We start from the raw sequence: 14,185 nt of genomic DNA on the forward strand, positions 1-14,185 counted from the left end.
CAGCCATGTTACAGCTCCTTCCCAGGAGGAAATCTGCACTGGGGCTCTGGTTTAGGACAGAGTACTTCAGTCCGTTGAAAGGATTCTCCCCAGTGGTTACAAGATATTGTTTCTCTACTGAAGTATTTTAGTGTATACTAAAAAGTTACTACAGTAATGCAGTTTGAGAGGTATTCCATAAACGTTTGTTGAATTGAGATGACAAATGATTTGATAGGTAGGTAGGGTTGTGTGTGTGTGTTGTATAGGCCCTGAGGATTTACGAATGGGAAAATTGAAACTTAATTATTGCACACGATTGTCTAGCCCTGTGGTCTCAAGCTTTAGCTAGCATTTTAATCACCTGGGGAGGGCTTGTTAAAACAGATTGCTAAGCTCCACCCCTAGACTTTCTGATTCTGTGGATTTGGGATGGGGCCCCAGAGTTTGCATTTCTAACAAACTCCCAGATGATGCTGATGCAGCTGGTCTGGAGACCACACTGTGAGAACCACTTCTCTAAACTGTTGATAATTATAAAGTTTAGAAACTTGCATTTGATCTACAGTTATTAAAACTTCCAGCAAAATTTATTAAAATATATTTTAAATTTTTGAAAATTACCATAGTAATATATGCATACGTGCTTGTTGGAGAATTTTGAATAGCACAAAAGTAAACGGAGTAAAAAGTGACAGTCCTCCTTCATGTCTCCCAATCCAGCCTTCCTTCAGTATGCCATTTATTTATTTATTTATTATTTGTTTTTTTGAGGAAGATTAGCCCTGAGTTAACATCCATTCCAATCCTCCTCTTTTTGCTGAGGAACACTGGCCCTGAGCTAACATCTATTGCCAATCCTCCTCCTTTTTTTCCCCTTTTTCTCCCCAAAGCCCCACTAGATAGTTGTATGTCATAGTTGCACATCCTTCTAGTTGCCGTATGTGGGATGCGGCCTCAGCATGGCCTGACAAGCAGTGCGTCAGTGCTCGCCCAGGATCTGAACCCGGCCGCCAGTAGCGGAGCACCCACACTTAACCACTAAGCCACGGGGCCGGCCCCCAATACGCCATTTAATATTTATCCTTTCACACATTTTTATTCATGCATATATTTTTATAGTACTGTTTTTTTTATTTAGCAGCAATGAGATCATACTGTACATAATATACAGCGTTTTCCTTTTTTCATTTAATGGTATATCTTGGAGGTTGTTGGGATTTAGAACTCTCCCCCTCTCCCCTCCAAATGGGTTCAGAATGAATTGAAAATTAGGCACAAGATGGAGATTGAAGTAACAGTTGTGTTAGGAAACACAGCTTAGATGTGCAGCCAGAATGTAGAGGCTTTTTAGTATTTCACCTGAATTAGATAGCTGTACACCCAATCACTGTCACAACTAGATAAGCACAGGCCAGTACACCCACTGTCCCCTCTCTAACCCACCACTTAAGACAGTGGAAGGATCTGAGCTTCTGCTGGCAGGCGGTTTTGAAAGGGAGTTCAGAAGGGTCTGGGCTCCTCTGCTCAATTCTTTCTCCCTGGATCACCAATTACATCAGAAACTCCTCCTTCCAGGGGAAGGAGTGAGAGGAGTGGGCAGCCACTGTGCCAGTAGTGTTCTGGAAGGCCAGGCCACAGAGGCTCCCTTCACCTGATCTTTCTGTGTCAGTAAATATAGATCAACTCAGGGATAGTCAAAAACAATTTCCTTAATAATTTTAATGTATGCACATGGTTTTAAAAGAAATGTCAAAAAGGTATAAAACAAAAAGTGAAGGTTTCTGTTTCATTTTATGACCTCTAGCTCCCATCCCCCAATAGTACCCCACATTTGACTCTCCAGAGGTAACTCTTACATTCTTATATTTGTTTCCCAAATGATGATGATGATGATAGTTTCTTCCCCAAGTACAGTATACATTTGTATGTGCTTTTTGTTTTTGTCACTCAGTGTATCTTGGAGATCTTTGCATAGTGGCACATTTATAGAGCATCTGCTTTATGTTTTTACATCTACACAATTTTCTAGTTCATGGATATATCATACTGTGTTTCTCCAGCCTCCTACTGGTATACATTTAAGTGTGTTTAATTGTTAGCTACTACCAATAATGCTGAAATAAGATTTTTCAGGGCCAGTTTTAATAGTTAAGAAATAAAGCACAATTCTCTCCTATTCTGGAACAATATGTTGGTGGGCTTTGAGGATTTTTTAAACTTAAGAGTTGATGTAGTTTTGATTTTTTTTTTTCTTTTGGTGAGGAAGATAGGCCCTGAGCTAACATCTGTTGCCAATCTTCCTCTATTTTGTATATTGGAGGCTGCCACAGCATGGCTCGATGAGCAGCGTGTAGGTCCATGCCCAGGGTCCAAACCTGCGAACCCCGGGCTGCCAACGTGGAGCACCACGTTGGAGCACAACCACTATGCCACCACGCCGGCCCCTAGTTTTGATTTTTAAAACTGAATTTTGTGTTTCTAAAGCCTCTGGATTGTCTTTCTCTTAGCTGAGGTAATAAAACCTCTAAGTTCTGGATCTTGTACATTATATAGTTAACTTTGAACTTTGGATTTAAATCAGTATTGTTACCATAGTAATTTCACATCTAAATATTTAACCTGGATGTGGCAATTTAATAACTGTAAGCTATAATTAAGGAACCCGAAAGTGTAAAGTGTGTTTGGTCTCATGCCTCCTCTTTTGCCCTTGGGGACAGTGGATGATATGTCTGATGTTTGGAATATAACACGCTGGTGCAATGCCTGGTACCTTGTAAGTGCTGGTCAGTGTCAATTAGAGTTAGTAATTTCTTACAATAGTCCACTTCATTACTATTTCCTCATTTGGTTATAGCATCACTTGTGATTGCCATAGCTGACAGAGTATACTTTAAAAATTAAACAGCATAAAGTCTATAATGTTTGGAAGTCTGGGAAAATTAATCACTGTAGTGCTGCTTCGAATCATTTGTCCCAACAGTAGTCTGAGCAGTATCTGTAACAAACTGTGTGTGGAAGAGCCAGACCTAAGTGCAAAAGAGGCTGGCATCTTCTTACTCTGTCTCCTGCAACACTTTTCTTTGGTGCTCTCAATCTTCCTCCCGCCAAAAAAAAAAAAAGAGACAAGGAGAGTTAATTTTGGAGAAATAGCCCAAAATACACAATACGGGGAGTGAATAAAAAGTGACAAACAGAGAGGACCAAAAAAATGAGTAAGGAAGAAGATGATAGATGTTGGAAGTCAATATTATTTACAAAAAAGGAAATTTTTTTTGTCTTAAATAGATAAAAATTACACATTTAGACACTAATATTTCACTCAAGCAAGCAAGTAGTTCAGTGATCTGTTCAAGAAAATGAAATAAAATATTGGTTACTGGTAAAATGTCTTAAAATGAAATCCATTTATCAACTTAAATTACTATATCTTTGTGACATTGTTCAGTGAAAAGTGAGGTGAAATGGTTATATAAAAAGTATTGAAGTGGCAGAATGAACTGTGTGAAATGTTAAGTGAAACAAGGTTATGATACAGCAAACTCAATAGCGTGAAAAATTAGACAGTGAGATTTTTGTATTGGAACATGCATTTATGCTATGTTTGGAAGAGTCAGAAAATTTCTCTAATTTTATAAACCTCTTGGGGATGGCTAGAAATTGGGCACACAATTTAATATCTTACAGAAAATGAATCCTGAATAGAATTTTTTCAACTTGAGACCCACAAGCGAAAGATTTACGGAAAAAAAGGCAGTGGAGCACCTACTTAGATGCCATTTATTAAGAAAAGCATGCTTAGTTAGGTTATCATCACAACAGCAACCTGGATAGACAGGAAAGGGCCTTTGGTCTGATCCAGGTGAACTCAAGTTCCTCTGTAAAATTGATTTTATGGGACCAAATATTAGAATAAACATGTTGAAAAATATTGGCAGTGTTTCTGGTTGTTTAATGTAGAAGAATGGCTGTATTCATTGACTACCCAATTTGTTTGAAAATACAGTTGGTCAGTTAATAAAATAGTTCATTGTTCTCTTTAAACCCTCCACCAAAAAGAAATGAACCTGAACTCAAATCTTAACCCTTGCGTAAAAAATATAAACAATTTTTATTGCCTTTCTAAGGATCATATAAACACCCCAGCATCAAGAAAGAGCTTGGAATGATGGGAGAGTTGGGAGTGTTGATTTCAGACTCACTGTCCGTCTATGTAGGTGGACTGATAATATTAAGGAGCGTGAATTATAGTTTAGGATTACTAGTTGAGATTATTCTTCTCCTGCTCTTCTTTCTTCATTATTATTATTGTCAAAAGGCTTTTCTTCTTTGATATGTACCTGCCAAGTATTTCTAATGAGATTTATGATGGGTCCCGAAAGTGTTTTTTATCACTGCTTTTTCTTGGGTGATTGGCAAAGCATGAAAACTTGCAGCTCTGATCATTTCAAATGAATTTCTGGATTTCTTAAAGTTCGTTAGGAAGTCACTTTTATTTGTTAGGTATTTATTGATCTAGGAACTTTCATTGCTCAACTTTATCGGCCAGTTTTCTTATCTGTAGGATGGTAATAACAACCCCTCAAGTTTGTGAAGATAACTTTGAAAGTGCTTTGTAGTTATTATTTAAAACATCACCTTAATATTTTGCCTCTACCTGTAATGTGAGAAAGCTCATTCTTTGAAGCAGATAAACATTGTTGTTTATATTATTTGCTCATTAAATTTTTTTTTTTTTTTTTGGTGAGGAAGATTGGCCCTGAGCTAACATCCGTGCCAGTCTTCCTCTATTTTGTATGTGGGATGCTCAGTTAAGTATTTTTATTATAAAAACACTTATCACAGTTATTTTGAGAAGCAAACATTCTCAAATATTTGAAAAAAATTCCTACCTGCTGGGAAACAAAGTCAAGTGCTTGTTTTACTGACAAATGGGGGAAAAAATTCTGAATGATGGTGTATTATCTATTCATAGATGTTTTAAATCACTGCAAATGTACTGATTTTTTAGCAGAACTTGATTTACACATGTGTTAGGAACACATTTATTCAACAAATATTTATAGAGTCCACTGTAGGACTCACAATAATGTATATATCTTATTATTACTGTACTAAGATACTGTATATGCACAGGTGGACCCAAGTGGGGCCCTGCAGACCAAGGTGTGCCTTTTTTTTTTTTTTTTTAAAGATTTTATTTATTCATTTTTTTCCCCCCAAAGCCCCAGTAGATAGTTGTATGTCATAGGTTCACATCCTTCTAGTTGCTGTACGTGGGACTCGGCCTCACGTTGGACGGAGAAGTGGTGCCTTGGGGCGTGCCCGGGATCTGAACCCGGGCCGCCAGCATCAGAGCGCACGCACTTAACCGCTAAGCCACGGAGCCGGCCCCCAAGGTGTGCCTTTATATGTGCACTTAAAAACCCTAATTGTTGGGGCTGGCCCGGTGGTGTAGTGCTTAAATGCGCGCGCTCCGTTGCTGGCAGCCCGGGTTTGGATCCCGGGCGCGCACCGATGCTCCGCTTGTCAGGCTGTGCTGTGGCAGCATCCCACATAAAGTGGAGGAAGATGGGCGTGGATGTTAGCTCAGGGCCAGTCTTCCTCAGCAAAAAGAGGAGGATTGGCATGGATGTTAGCTCAGGGCTGATCTTCCTCACACACAAAAAAACCCTAATTGTTGCTCTTGCTCAGGTCGCATCCCTGGAGCCATGTTGCCACAGGGGGAGCAGGTTTGGGGCAAACAAGCTTTGAATTGTGCGCGCTCTGTGTATTTTGTTGATTTCGTTCATGTTGGCAAATTATCTTAAGTAAACTTGTTTTCCTCAGCATTAAAAAGTTGCTTTTTACATAGCCTGAAACTTTCCACTGTCATCATGGGTTCTAGGCTTCTACCTGTGGAGCTGTGACGTGTAGTCTTTGTAACCTCACTGGGTGAGTTTGACTCATCCTTCCTGGGAGGCGGGGGTGAGAGGGTCGTGAGCCAGTGAGGGCCCGAGCTGTACCCGGCATCAGTGAGGTGAACAGACGTCACTTCTTTGTGAAAGATGGCCCCCTAGCATCGCTTACGCTGATGATTGGATGGAGAAAGCTAAACAAAAAGCCGTGGTTCTTAGCTAATAGTTAAAAGTTTTGAATAAATGGAAGAATAAAATGCCAAATTTGGGATGATTTGGGGCCCAAATGTCAATGTTTTACTACACAGACATGAGAAAAAGTGGTTTGTGAAACTTTTTAACAGAAAGCATTCATCAATAAGGAAAAAAATGAGAAAGTTGAAAAAGTTGGTTAACTTATGACGTTAGTGTGTTTACCAAAAACGTGATACTCTTAACAAGTAGGATTCAGTGAAAGCCAGACATTGTATGTTTCTGTGCAGAAGCAGATAGTAGAAGAGCTAGTGGATTAATCTTTATTGGTGAAGACACTGTTTTGTTTTGTTTTTTTTTTGTGAGAAAGATCAGCCCTGAGCTAACATCCATGCCAGTCCTCCTCTTTTTGCTGAGGAAGACTGGCCCTGGGCTCACATCCGTGCCCATCTTCCTCCACTTTATACGGGATGCCACCAAAGCTCAGCCTGACAAACGGTGCGTCGGTGTGCGCCTGGGATGCGAACCCCGGCGGCCAGCAGCAGAGCGCGCGCACACTTAACTGCTGTGCCACCGGGCCGACCCTGGTAAAGACGCTGTTTTATTGCTCATCGTCCCACGAGCTGAGGAGATAAGTGCATTTTCCTCTGTGTTCTGCAAACACTGGTGAAAGGGAGAGGTTACTGCCAGACCAGGTGCTTGGAACGGAACCATGACCAGTACTGGAAGAAAATGTCTTTTCTTCACGCATACACATCCAAGGAGGGAGAAACAAGCCTGAAGTTTAAGACAGATTGTTATTTCTGAGCAGTGTGGCAGACTTGCCACCTAGGTGGGGCGTACTTTTTCATTCTGCAAGCCCCACTACAAGGCATTAATGGATAAGAATAACAATAAATCCTTTTTCTGCAAAAGCTTGGGTCACTCTGCAACTCTTTGGACCTTTTTGTATGCTTTAGTGTTGTTTGTAAACTGGACCACCATTTTATATGGAAGGTGAGTGGGGTGTGTGTGGTGTGGGCAGCACCCTCTCTGGCTCTTTCTTTTTCAGTTCTTGCTGCTGTTGTCGGGAGGGAGATGTGGGTGTGCCTTATGTCTGAAGAACTCTCTACTTCTGCTCTTGGAAGGACAGGGCCTGGTTGGGCCCCTGAGAAAGGTGGCTGAGGGTTGTCCTTTTAGCCCTGTTTGGGGTCTGCTTCTGTACTACAGGAGTAAGCAGGATTCTCAGGCTCATGTGTTGTCCAGTGCCTGGCACTGGGTAGATACCTCATTTGGGCAGTAGTCCTGCTTTATAACAGAAAAGGTGCTTTTGGCTGGCATGTTCCTGAAGTGTTTCACCCTGGGAACTTCGCACAGTGGTGGAAGCCTAACTGTGAACTGGGATTTAGGTTCCAGCCCTGATCATTGCTCTTACCAGGATCATGACTATTAGCTACTGGCAGCTGTCTCCCTGCCTTCAGAGCAGGTTTCTTGAAATAGTTGTCCATGTTCACGTGTTCACTCCCTCACCTCACGTCCTTCCCCAGCCCATTGAAATCTAGCCTGCCCCCTCACCAACCTGTTGCTGCTGGACTTGCTTGCTCAGTCCAGTGTGTGCCTTCACTCCTTCCCTGAGCTGACCTCTGTGTGCACACTCTCTCCTCCTTTGGCTTCTAGAAGAGGGTACTCTCTTAGATTTTTCTCTCAACCCAGGTTTTTACCTTCTTTTCCCAGCCCCTTCAATATCCACACTCCCCAGGGCTCTGTCCTTGGTTCTGTGGTTCTCAGTCTCTGCTTTGATGGCCTAGTAGGGGCAGCAGGGAGTAGTGGCTGAGAGCTTGGGCTTTGCTACTGGGCTGCTTGGGTTCAGTCATCAATTTCACTTACTGCTTTCCAGTAAGTGACTCTGCGTCAATTTCTTCATTTGTGAAAATGGGGCTGTTAACGATACCCACGTCATAGGGTTGTTGTGAGGGTTCAGTCGCAGAGGTCCAGCCTGAGCACTGCCTGCAAACCTCCCTTATGGCCCTCAGAAAGTGTATATCCCCGTCATCTACCTACACACAACGCTTGGCACATAAACTCAGTGGATGTTTTTTCCTCATAAAAATCCTGAGAGGTAGATACCACAGTTCTCATTCTTCAAATGATGAACCGGCATAGGTCAGTGATTGACCAAGCTACATAGTTAGGTGAAGAGCTGGAGCTCATTCACTGGATGCAGATCATCCAAATGCAAGCACCTCTGTGCTCTCTCCTGTCCCGGTGACTCGCTCAGAGCCCAGGGCCTACCAAGGGGCCAGTGGAGGAAGAGATGTGGAGTCCAGAATTCACCACTTAACACTTCTGAGACCTTGGAAGGAAACTCGAATGCCTGAGCCTTAGCTTTTCCCATCTGTCAACTAGAGATGATTATCTCTGCCCTGCCTGTCATTCAGGGTTATTGTGAGAACCAAATGACACAATATGTATGATGGCACTTGTGCCAAGATGGAGTATTTTAATTATCTTTTATTGTTTTGTAATTTATAATGGTTTAAGTCAGTCTGAAGCGAGACTGTCTGGGTTTGAATCCCAATTTTGCTGCTTACCTAACCTCTCTCTGCCTCCATTTTCTCATCTGCATAGGCAATAATGCCAGTTCTCTTTTCATAAGCTTGTTATGAGGTTGAGTTAATACTTATAAGCGTTAAGAACAAGGCCTGGCTCACAGTAAGGTCTCAATAAGTGTTCCATGTTGTTATTGTCTGTTGTTCTTACATTTTATTATTTTTTACCGAATGCAAGTTTGGTAAAAACTTGAAAATCCTGACTAAAAGTGGCAGAATCTTCTTCAAGTGGCTGAAACAAACTAAAAATTATTAGGAAATTTTGCTCAAGATTATGTCAGGCTTCTGCCCCAAAAATCCAAATCCTGTTTTTTAAAAATCAGATATCGCTTGAAGCTTAAGAGTGTTGGGACTTGTGTGCTTGTGTGTATTTTAGATTCAAGGTTACCGGTTGAGCTGGCCTTGCCTAATGAAGTACGTACATGAGATAGCGGTGCAGTTCCTTCTGAGGGAACAGTGGCGTGTAAAAGGAGCTGAAGGCTCAGATGATTTATATTAGTATTTTTGGAGAGTGAATTTAAGTGGTGATAACTTCCTTTTCTGGTATAGTTTGCGAGGGGGGGGAGTATTAACTTATTTGTGTCATTGCAAGGTTTATTTCTTGACTAGAACATTTTCTCAAAGAGGAACTAAAAACTATTTTTTCACTTTATAGCATTTAAAGATAACATCTAAACCCTTTACAATACAAACCATGGACGTTTTAATTGGGGGGTGATATTCTTTGGAGGTGTTGTGCTCTGGCATTCCTTACTGTTGTGCTCTTGGCCTCTGTGTTTGTAGGAAGTCTGCGGTCTTGCAGTTCTTCGGACTGCTTTAGTAAAGTGATGCCGCCAAGGAAAAAGAGAAGACCTGCCTCTGGAGATGATTTATCTGCCAAGAAGAGTAGACACGATAGGTATGTTGCAGAGACAGGAGATCAAAATTGACCACATGCGTGTCGAAGATGCACGTTTCTACCTAATCCAGTGTTAGTCTTCTAAGTGTACAGATGCCAACTGGAATATTGTTTTGGTTCTGCCAGGTGAACTTTCAAAGTGTAATTATTTAGCGATACTTATTTTATGTATGGGTTTATAAAACAAAAACAAATTAGGAAATTTGAGTTCTTAGAAATTAACATTTTATCTTAGTCCATTGATCCACCAAAACTGGTGTAGAGTTTCCTTCTTTCCTTTTAAGGGCTTGCTGTCTTTGCCTTTTGGGGACCACAGGATTAGTATGTATCTGTTCTTTAAGAGGGTCTCACTCGCTAAGTACAACCACAGGAATCCCACACTTGCCTTTGCAAGGGGCTTGGGCTGGGTGGCTGGAGAGAGCTGCCTGTACTGAATGCTCAAAGCCTGCCTGGAATAGTAGCCGAGCTGAGGTTCATTCTCAGAAGAGTGAGAATGTGTTAGAAACTGTGAAAAACAAAGACTGTTTAAAACCACTTCTCTTTTACACAAGTGAACTGCTAAATTTGGTAACTTCAAAGGTCTTTTTAATTTCAGGCATCTTTATTGTTTCACTCTGATTGTAAAAAGTTATTTTTTCTTCTCTTTCTTTTTTTTAAACAATGAACAACAAATATCATAGTTTTAATTTTTTCTGCCTTTTTCCATCTTCCTCTATTCTGGCTCTGCAGGTCGCTTCACTAATGAGCCTGAATTTCCACATTTTTAATCAAGGGGATTAGATGCGATTTTTCTGTTTCTTTCTTGCTGTGATACTTCATATGCTGTAAGTCAGTTGGAGGGTTAGAGATGGACTCTGAAAATGTGAAAATAATGTCGCTATTCATATCCCAAATGGTAGAAAATATTATCTGAAAGAAGATAGCAGTGATTTAGAAGATAATCACTGAACATAATCACAGAAGATAATGTCTAGACCAGTGATTTTCAGCTCTGTGAAGCCAGGTTATTTGATACGTCTTTGGTGGTGTAGATGTGATTATCGGGGAATTGTTAAATTCTAATAATCACATGGCATTTCGTGACTATACATAACAGTTGTCCACCACAGTCTAATATAATTTAGTATGATAAAGCCAGTTTAAAAACTGGTAGTGGAGTTGCAGAAGGGTGTGAGGTACTTTTAGTGATAGCATTTCAGTGGTCACCCAAGGGATGGGGATCTCTAGCATTATCTGAGTTTCTTTCTTGGTCTTTTTTTTTTAAAACAACTTTATTTACGTACTGTAACTTTCTTTCATTTTAAGTATACAATTCAGTGATTTCTTAATAAGTTGTTAGAGTTGTGCAACTACCGCTACAAACCAATTTTAGAAGATTTCCGTCACCCCAGTTAGATCCTCATGGCCATTCTGTTCCCAGCCCAGCCCCAGGCAACCACAAATCCACTTTCTGTCTCCACAGATTTGCCTTTTCCGGATTTTTGGTATAAATAGTCTTTTTGTATCTCAATTCTTTCTCTTAGCCTAATGTTTTTGAGGTTCATCCATGTAATAGCATGTATCAGTATTTTCTTTTATTTGCTGAATGGTATTCCATTGTCCTTTTTTTATGTAGAGTATTTTTAGTTATTCCAACATTGCAGTGTCATATATAGGTCACCAGGTTATTGACCAGTTACAGACTTTGAGCTGAGATAGGAATGTCCAGGCCCAGGCCTGGAGCATATCTGTTTGAACTCTTGACCAGTATCCACCTCTGTTTCTAGGTAGTATGACTACCTTTTATAGAAGAAACACAAAACTGGTGGTTTGCAGTTTCAGTATCTTAACACCCTGTAACCTTATTCTTTTTTTGGTATTAAAACCCAGAATCTCTAATCAGAGGTATATACAGATATTCTGGTGAATGTCTAGGTCATGAATAAGTGCTCATTAAAAAAGAACTATATATGATTTTTATATTATATACAATGTAAATAAAAACTATATTCAAAAATGTTTATGTATATAACTATTTGTGCAGTTTATATATAAGTAAGGGATAAAAAGTATATATACTCATTTTTCTATTGAAATGACTATTTTAAAGGTAATGCCTCCTCTCCCCTTCCCAAGTAGTGAATATCTTGGTTCTGAGCCCCAGGTCATCCTGAAATAAGGCATTCCTGCAGAAGGTCACACACACAGTGTTGCAGGAGGGGGATGCTGTGTTTTCTGATTCAGTTCTCCAGTCTATGCTGGCTGTTTCCACAATACTAGCGGATTATAAGATAATGGCAGAAGCCAGGGTTTCTCTATGCTTTTCTCTCCTGAGATTTTTTCTTGGAGGCTTGGACATAATTTGATGTTTCTTTTTATTTGCTTAATGTTCCCTCGAGGTGTCTAATATTGACAGGTTCTTCCTTAGACTGTGCTTTGTGCCCAGCCTGACTTGTAAGACACAGAAGTAGGAGAGCTTAATGCAGAGACATGAGTGAGTTCTAGGGCCATGAATTGAAGAAAACACTGTTGGCATTTCTTGCTGTATCTCACTATTATTCTGTAGTTAGTTCTGGCTACTGAGGTTGAAGGGAGTATATCAAATACCTGTTCTATTCAGTTCTTACTGATTATTTGTTAATCAGAGAAAAACCTGTATTAAGTGTTTACTATTTAATTCTATATTGGGTAGGACTGTGTTTAAAACTGTAGTTATAAAAAGTTGAAGCTTCCAAATGCAGGAAGTAAAATGTTTAAAATATACTTGAAATAGTGATTGAATAGATGTCTGGTTTGAGTAAAATAAAAACTATCTGCTACTTAAGAAGAACTCTGTATGTTTACTTTAAATAACTTAAAACTGCTTTCTCAATTTCTAGCATGTATAGAAAATATGATTCAACTAGAATAAAGACTGAAGAAGAAGCCTTTTCAAGTAAGAGGTGCTTAGAGTGGTTCTATGAATATGCAGGTAGGTAATCATATCATCTGCAACTGATCCTCATGAAAATAGGGGGTACCTTAGAGGAGATTAAAGAATTAAAAAATGTGTACTTTTTGAATTTGGTGTGTGTTTCTCCCTGTTCCCAGTAGGGAAGGAACATAGTTGAAACAAATCACCAATGTCCTATTTATAGCCAGCAGCTAAGCCAAAGAATTCGGAACACTAGAAGGGAACTGAAAAGATGAAATGCACTTGGGAGAGATACTTCAGATTGCTAGGAAACCTATTTAGAATGCTGGTAATGGGTGATTATTTGGTTTACACATCAAAGTTAAAATAAGCTTTGCTGCTTTGAACCTTTATGTAGTGCAACGGAATTTCTTATGTCGTGTCTCTATTTTGAAAGATCATTTGGCAGAAAATGTTTATTCTGTCATTTAAAACGTCTTAAATTCAGTCCCATTTTTGCAACTTATTATAATTGGTTAGATAATGTAATCCTGAAACCTAGCGGTTTTTGTTATTGTTGCTGTGTATGGTATAAAAAGAGAAAAAAGAAAATTTTTCAGACCAGTTTGAGCTGAGGCCCTTTTCCCTTTCCTCTTCTCCACCTTATTTCTGTCCCTCTCATAACCCGTCAGCTTGATTATTCCAGCAACCTTCACACCAATTTTCCTGTCATCAGTCTCTGCTCCCAACCAGGTTCCATGTGCCTCCTGTGGTCATATTTAAAAAAAAAAATAAACTGAACAGATCATACATGTCATTCCCAACAATCCACTCCACCCTCGGCCACTCCTTAAAAACCCCTGCTACCACAGGATGAAAGACAACTAACTTGCTGCCGACCCTTTGCCTGGACATTTTTCCATCTGACAAGCTGCAGTCCATCTTTTAAGGTCCCTAATTAGCTTAATAGCCTTGTTTGTACTTCCAGGACATTTTTCATAACTAGTTTTAATACCCTTTTATAAAGTGAGGATTCCTCCTGTGGCAACTTTTCTCTCTACCACTACCCTTTTTCTGATAAGAGCCTCGCTCTTTTGGCCACAGAGATTGTTCCAGGGGCCTGGCAGGTAACCCAGGCCAGGCCAATCAGATAAAATTTCCTGGGATTTTCAGATTGAAGCTGGGAGAAATGTGTCTTTCTTTTCTAGTGGTGGACTTGATAGAATGTGCTCCTGATTCCTCTAGTTCTTTGGATTTTTTGAGCTACCCCAACATCTTTCTAGTGAATTTTCCTTCACTACTTGAAATTAGTTTGAGCTGGATTTTGTTTGCCGGGCATGGACACTAGTATAAACACTTATAAAGTATTAGAATTATCTGTTTTCGTGTTTACGTTGTGAGAATGTGAGTCTCTTGAAGACATTTTGGATTCTTAGTAAAGTGATTGGCACTTTCCAGGTGTTCAGTATACGGATGATGAATGAATGAAGAGTCTTCTCATATTGGTATCACTTTGATTATGAAGATTTTTTGCTTTCTTATGTTGGTTCACATTTATTATTATGAAAATGTATTATAAAAAGGAAGTTTTAAACAGAGAAAAAGTACACTTAATCCCACCATCCGTAGCACAGTTATTTTTATTTTTTTGTATGTCTTCCTTTACAAGCAAGTAGAAATTTTTCCATAGTATAAGCCACAGTTCTGTTTTCTTTGAAAAGAGAGCAGGCTATAATTTTCCTTCTTGTTTGCTTTTCTC

General features: G+C 39.8%; 1 protein-coding gene across 5 annotated transcripts in view; it reads left to right on the forward strand.

Annotated features, from left to right (window-relative positions):
• DCUN1D4 (defective in cullin neddylation 1 domain containing 4) overlaps window positions 1-14,185 on the forward strand; it is a 72,404-nt gene that overhangs the window by 21,618 nt on the left and 36,601 nt on the right. For all 5 annotated transcript variants that reach the window (XM_087434303.1, XM_087434300.1, XM_087434301.1 and 2 more), the window contains exons 4-5: window positions 9,440-9,554; window positions 12,413-12,504. In XM_087434303.1, coding sequence (XP_087290429.1) covers window positions 9,440-9,554; window positions 12,413-12,504 — 207 coding nt within the window. The remainder of the gene's footprint in view (window positions 1-9,439; window positions 9,555-12,412; window positions 12,505-14,185) is intronic.

Source organism: Ceratotherium simum, chromosome 8, assembly GCF_057802395.1.
Source record: "Ceratotherium simum simum isolate JZ-2026a chromosome 8, ASM5780239v1, whole genome shotgun sequence".
Classification (NCBI taxonomy): Eukaryota; Metazoa; Chordata; class Mammalia; order Perissodactyla; family Rhinocerotidae; genus Ceratotherium; species Ceratotherium simum.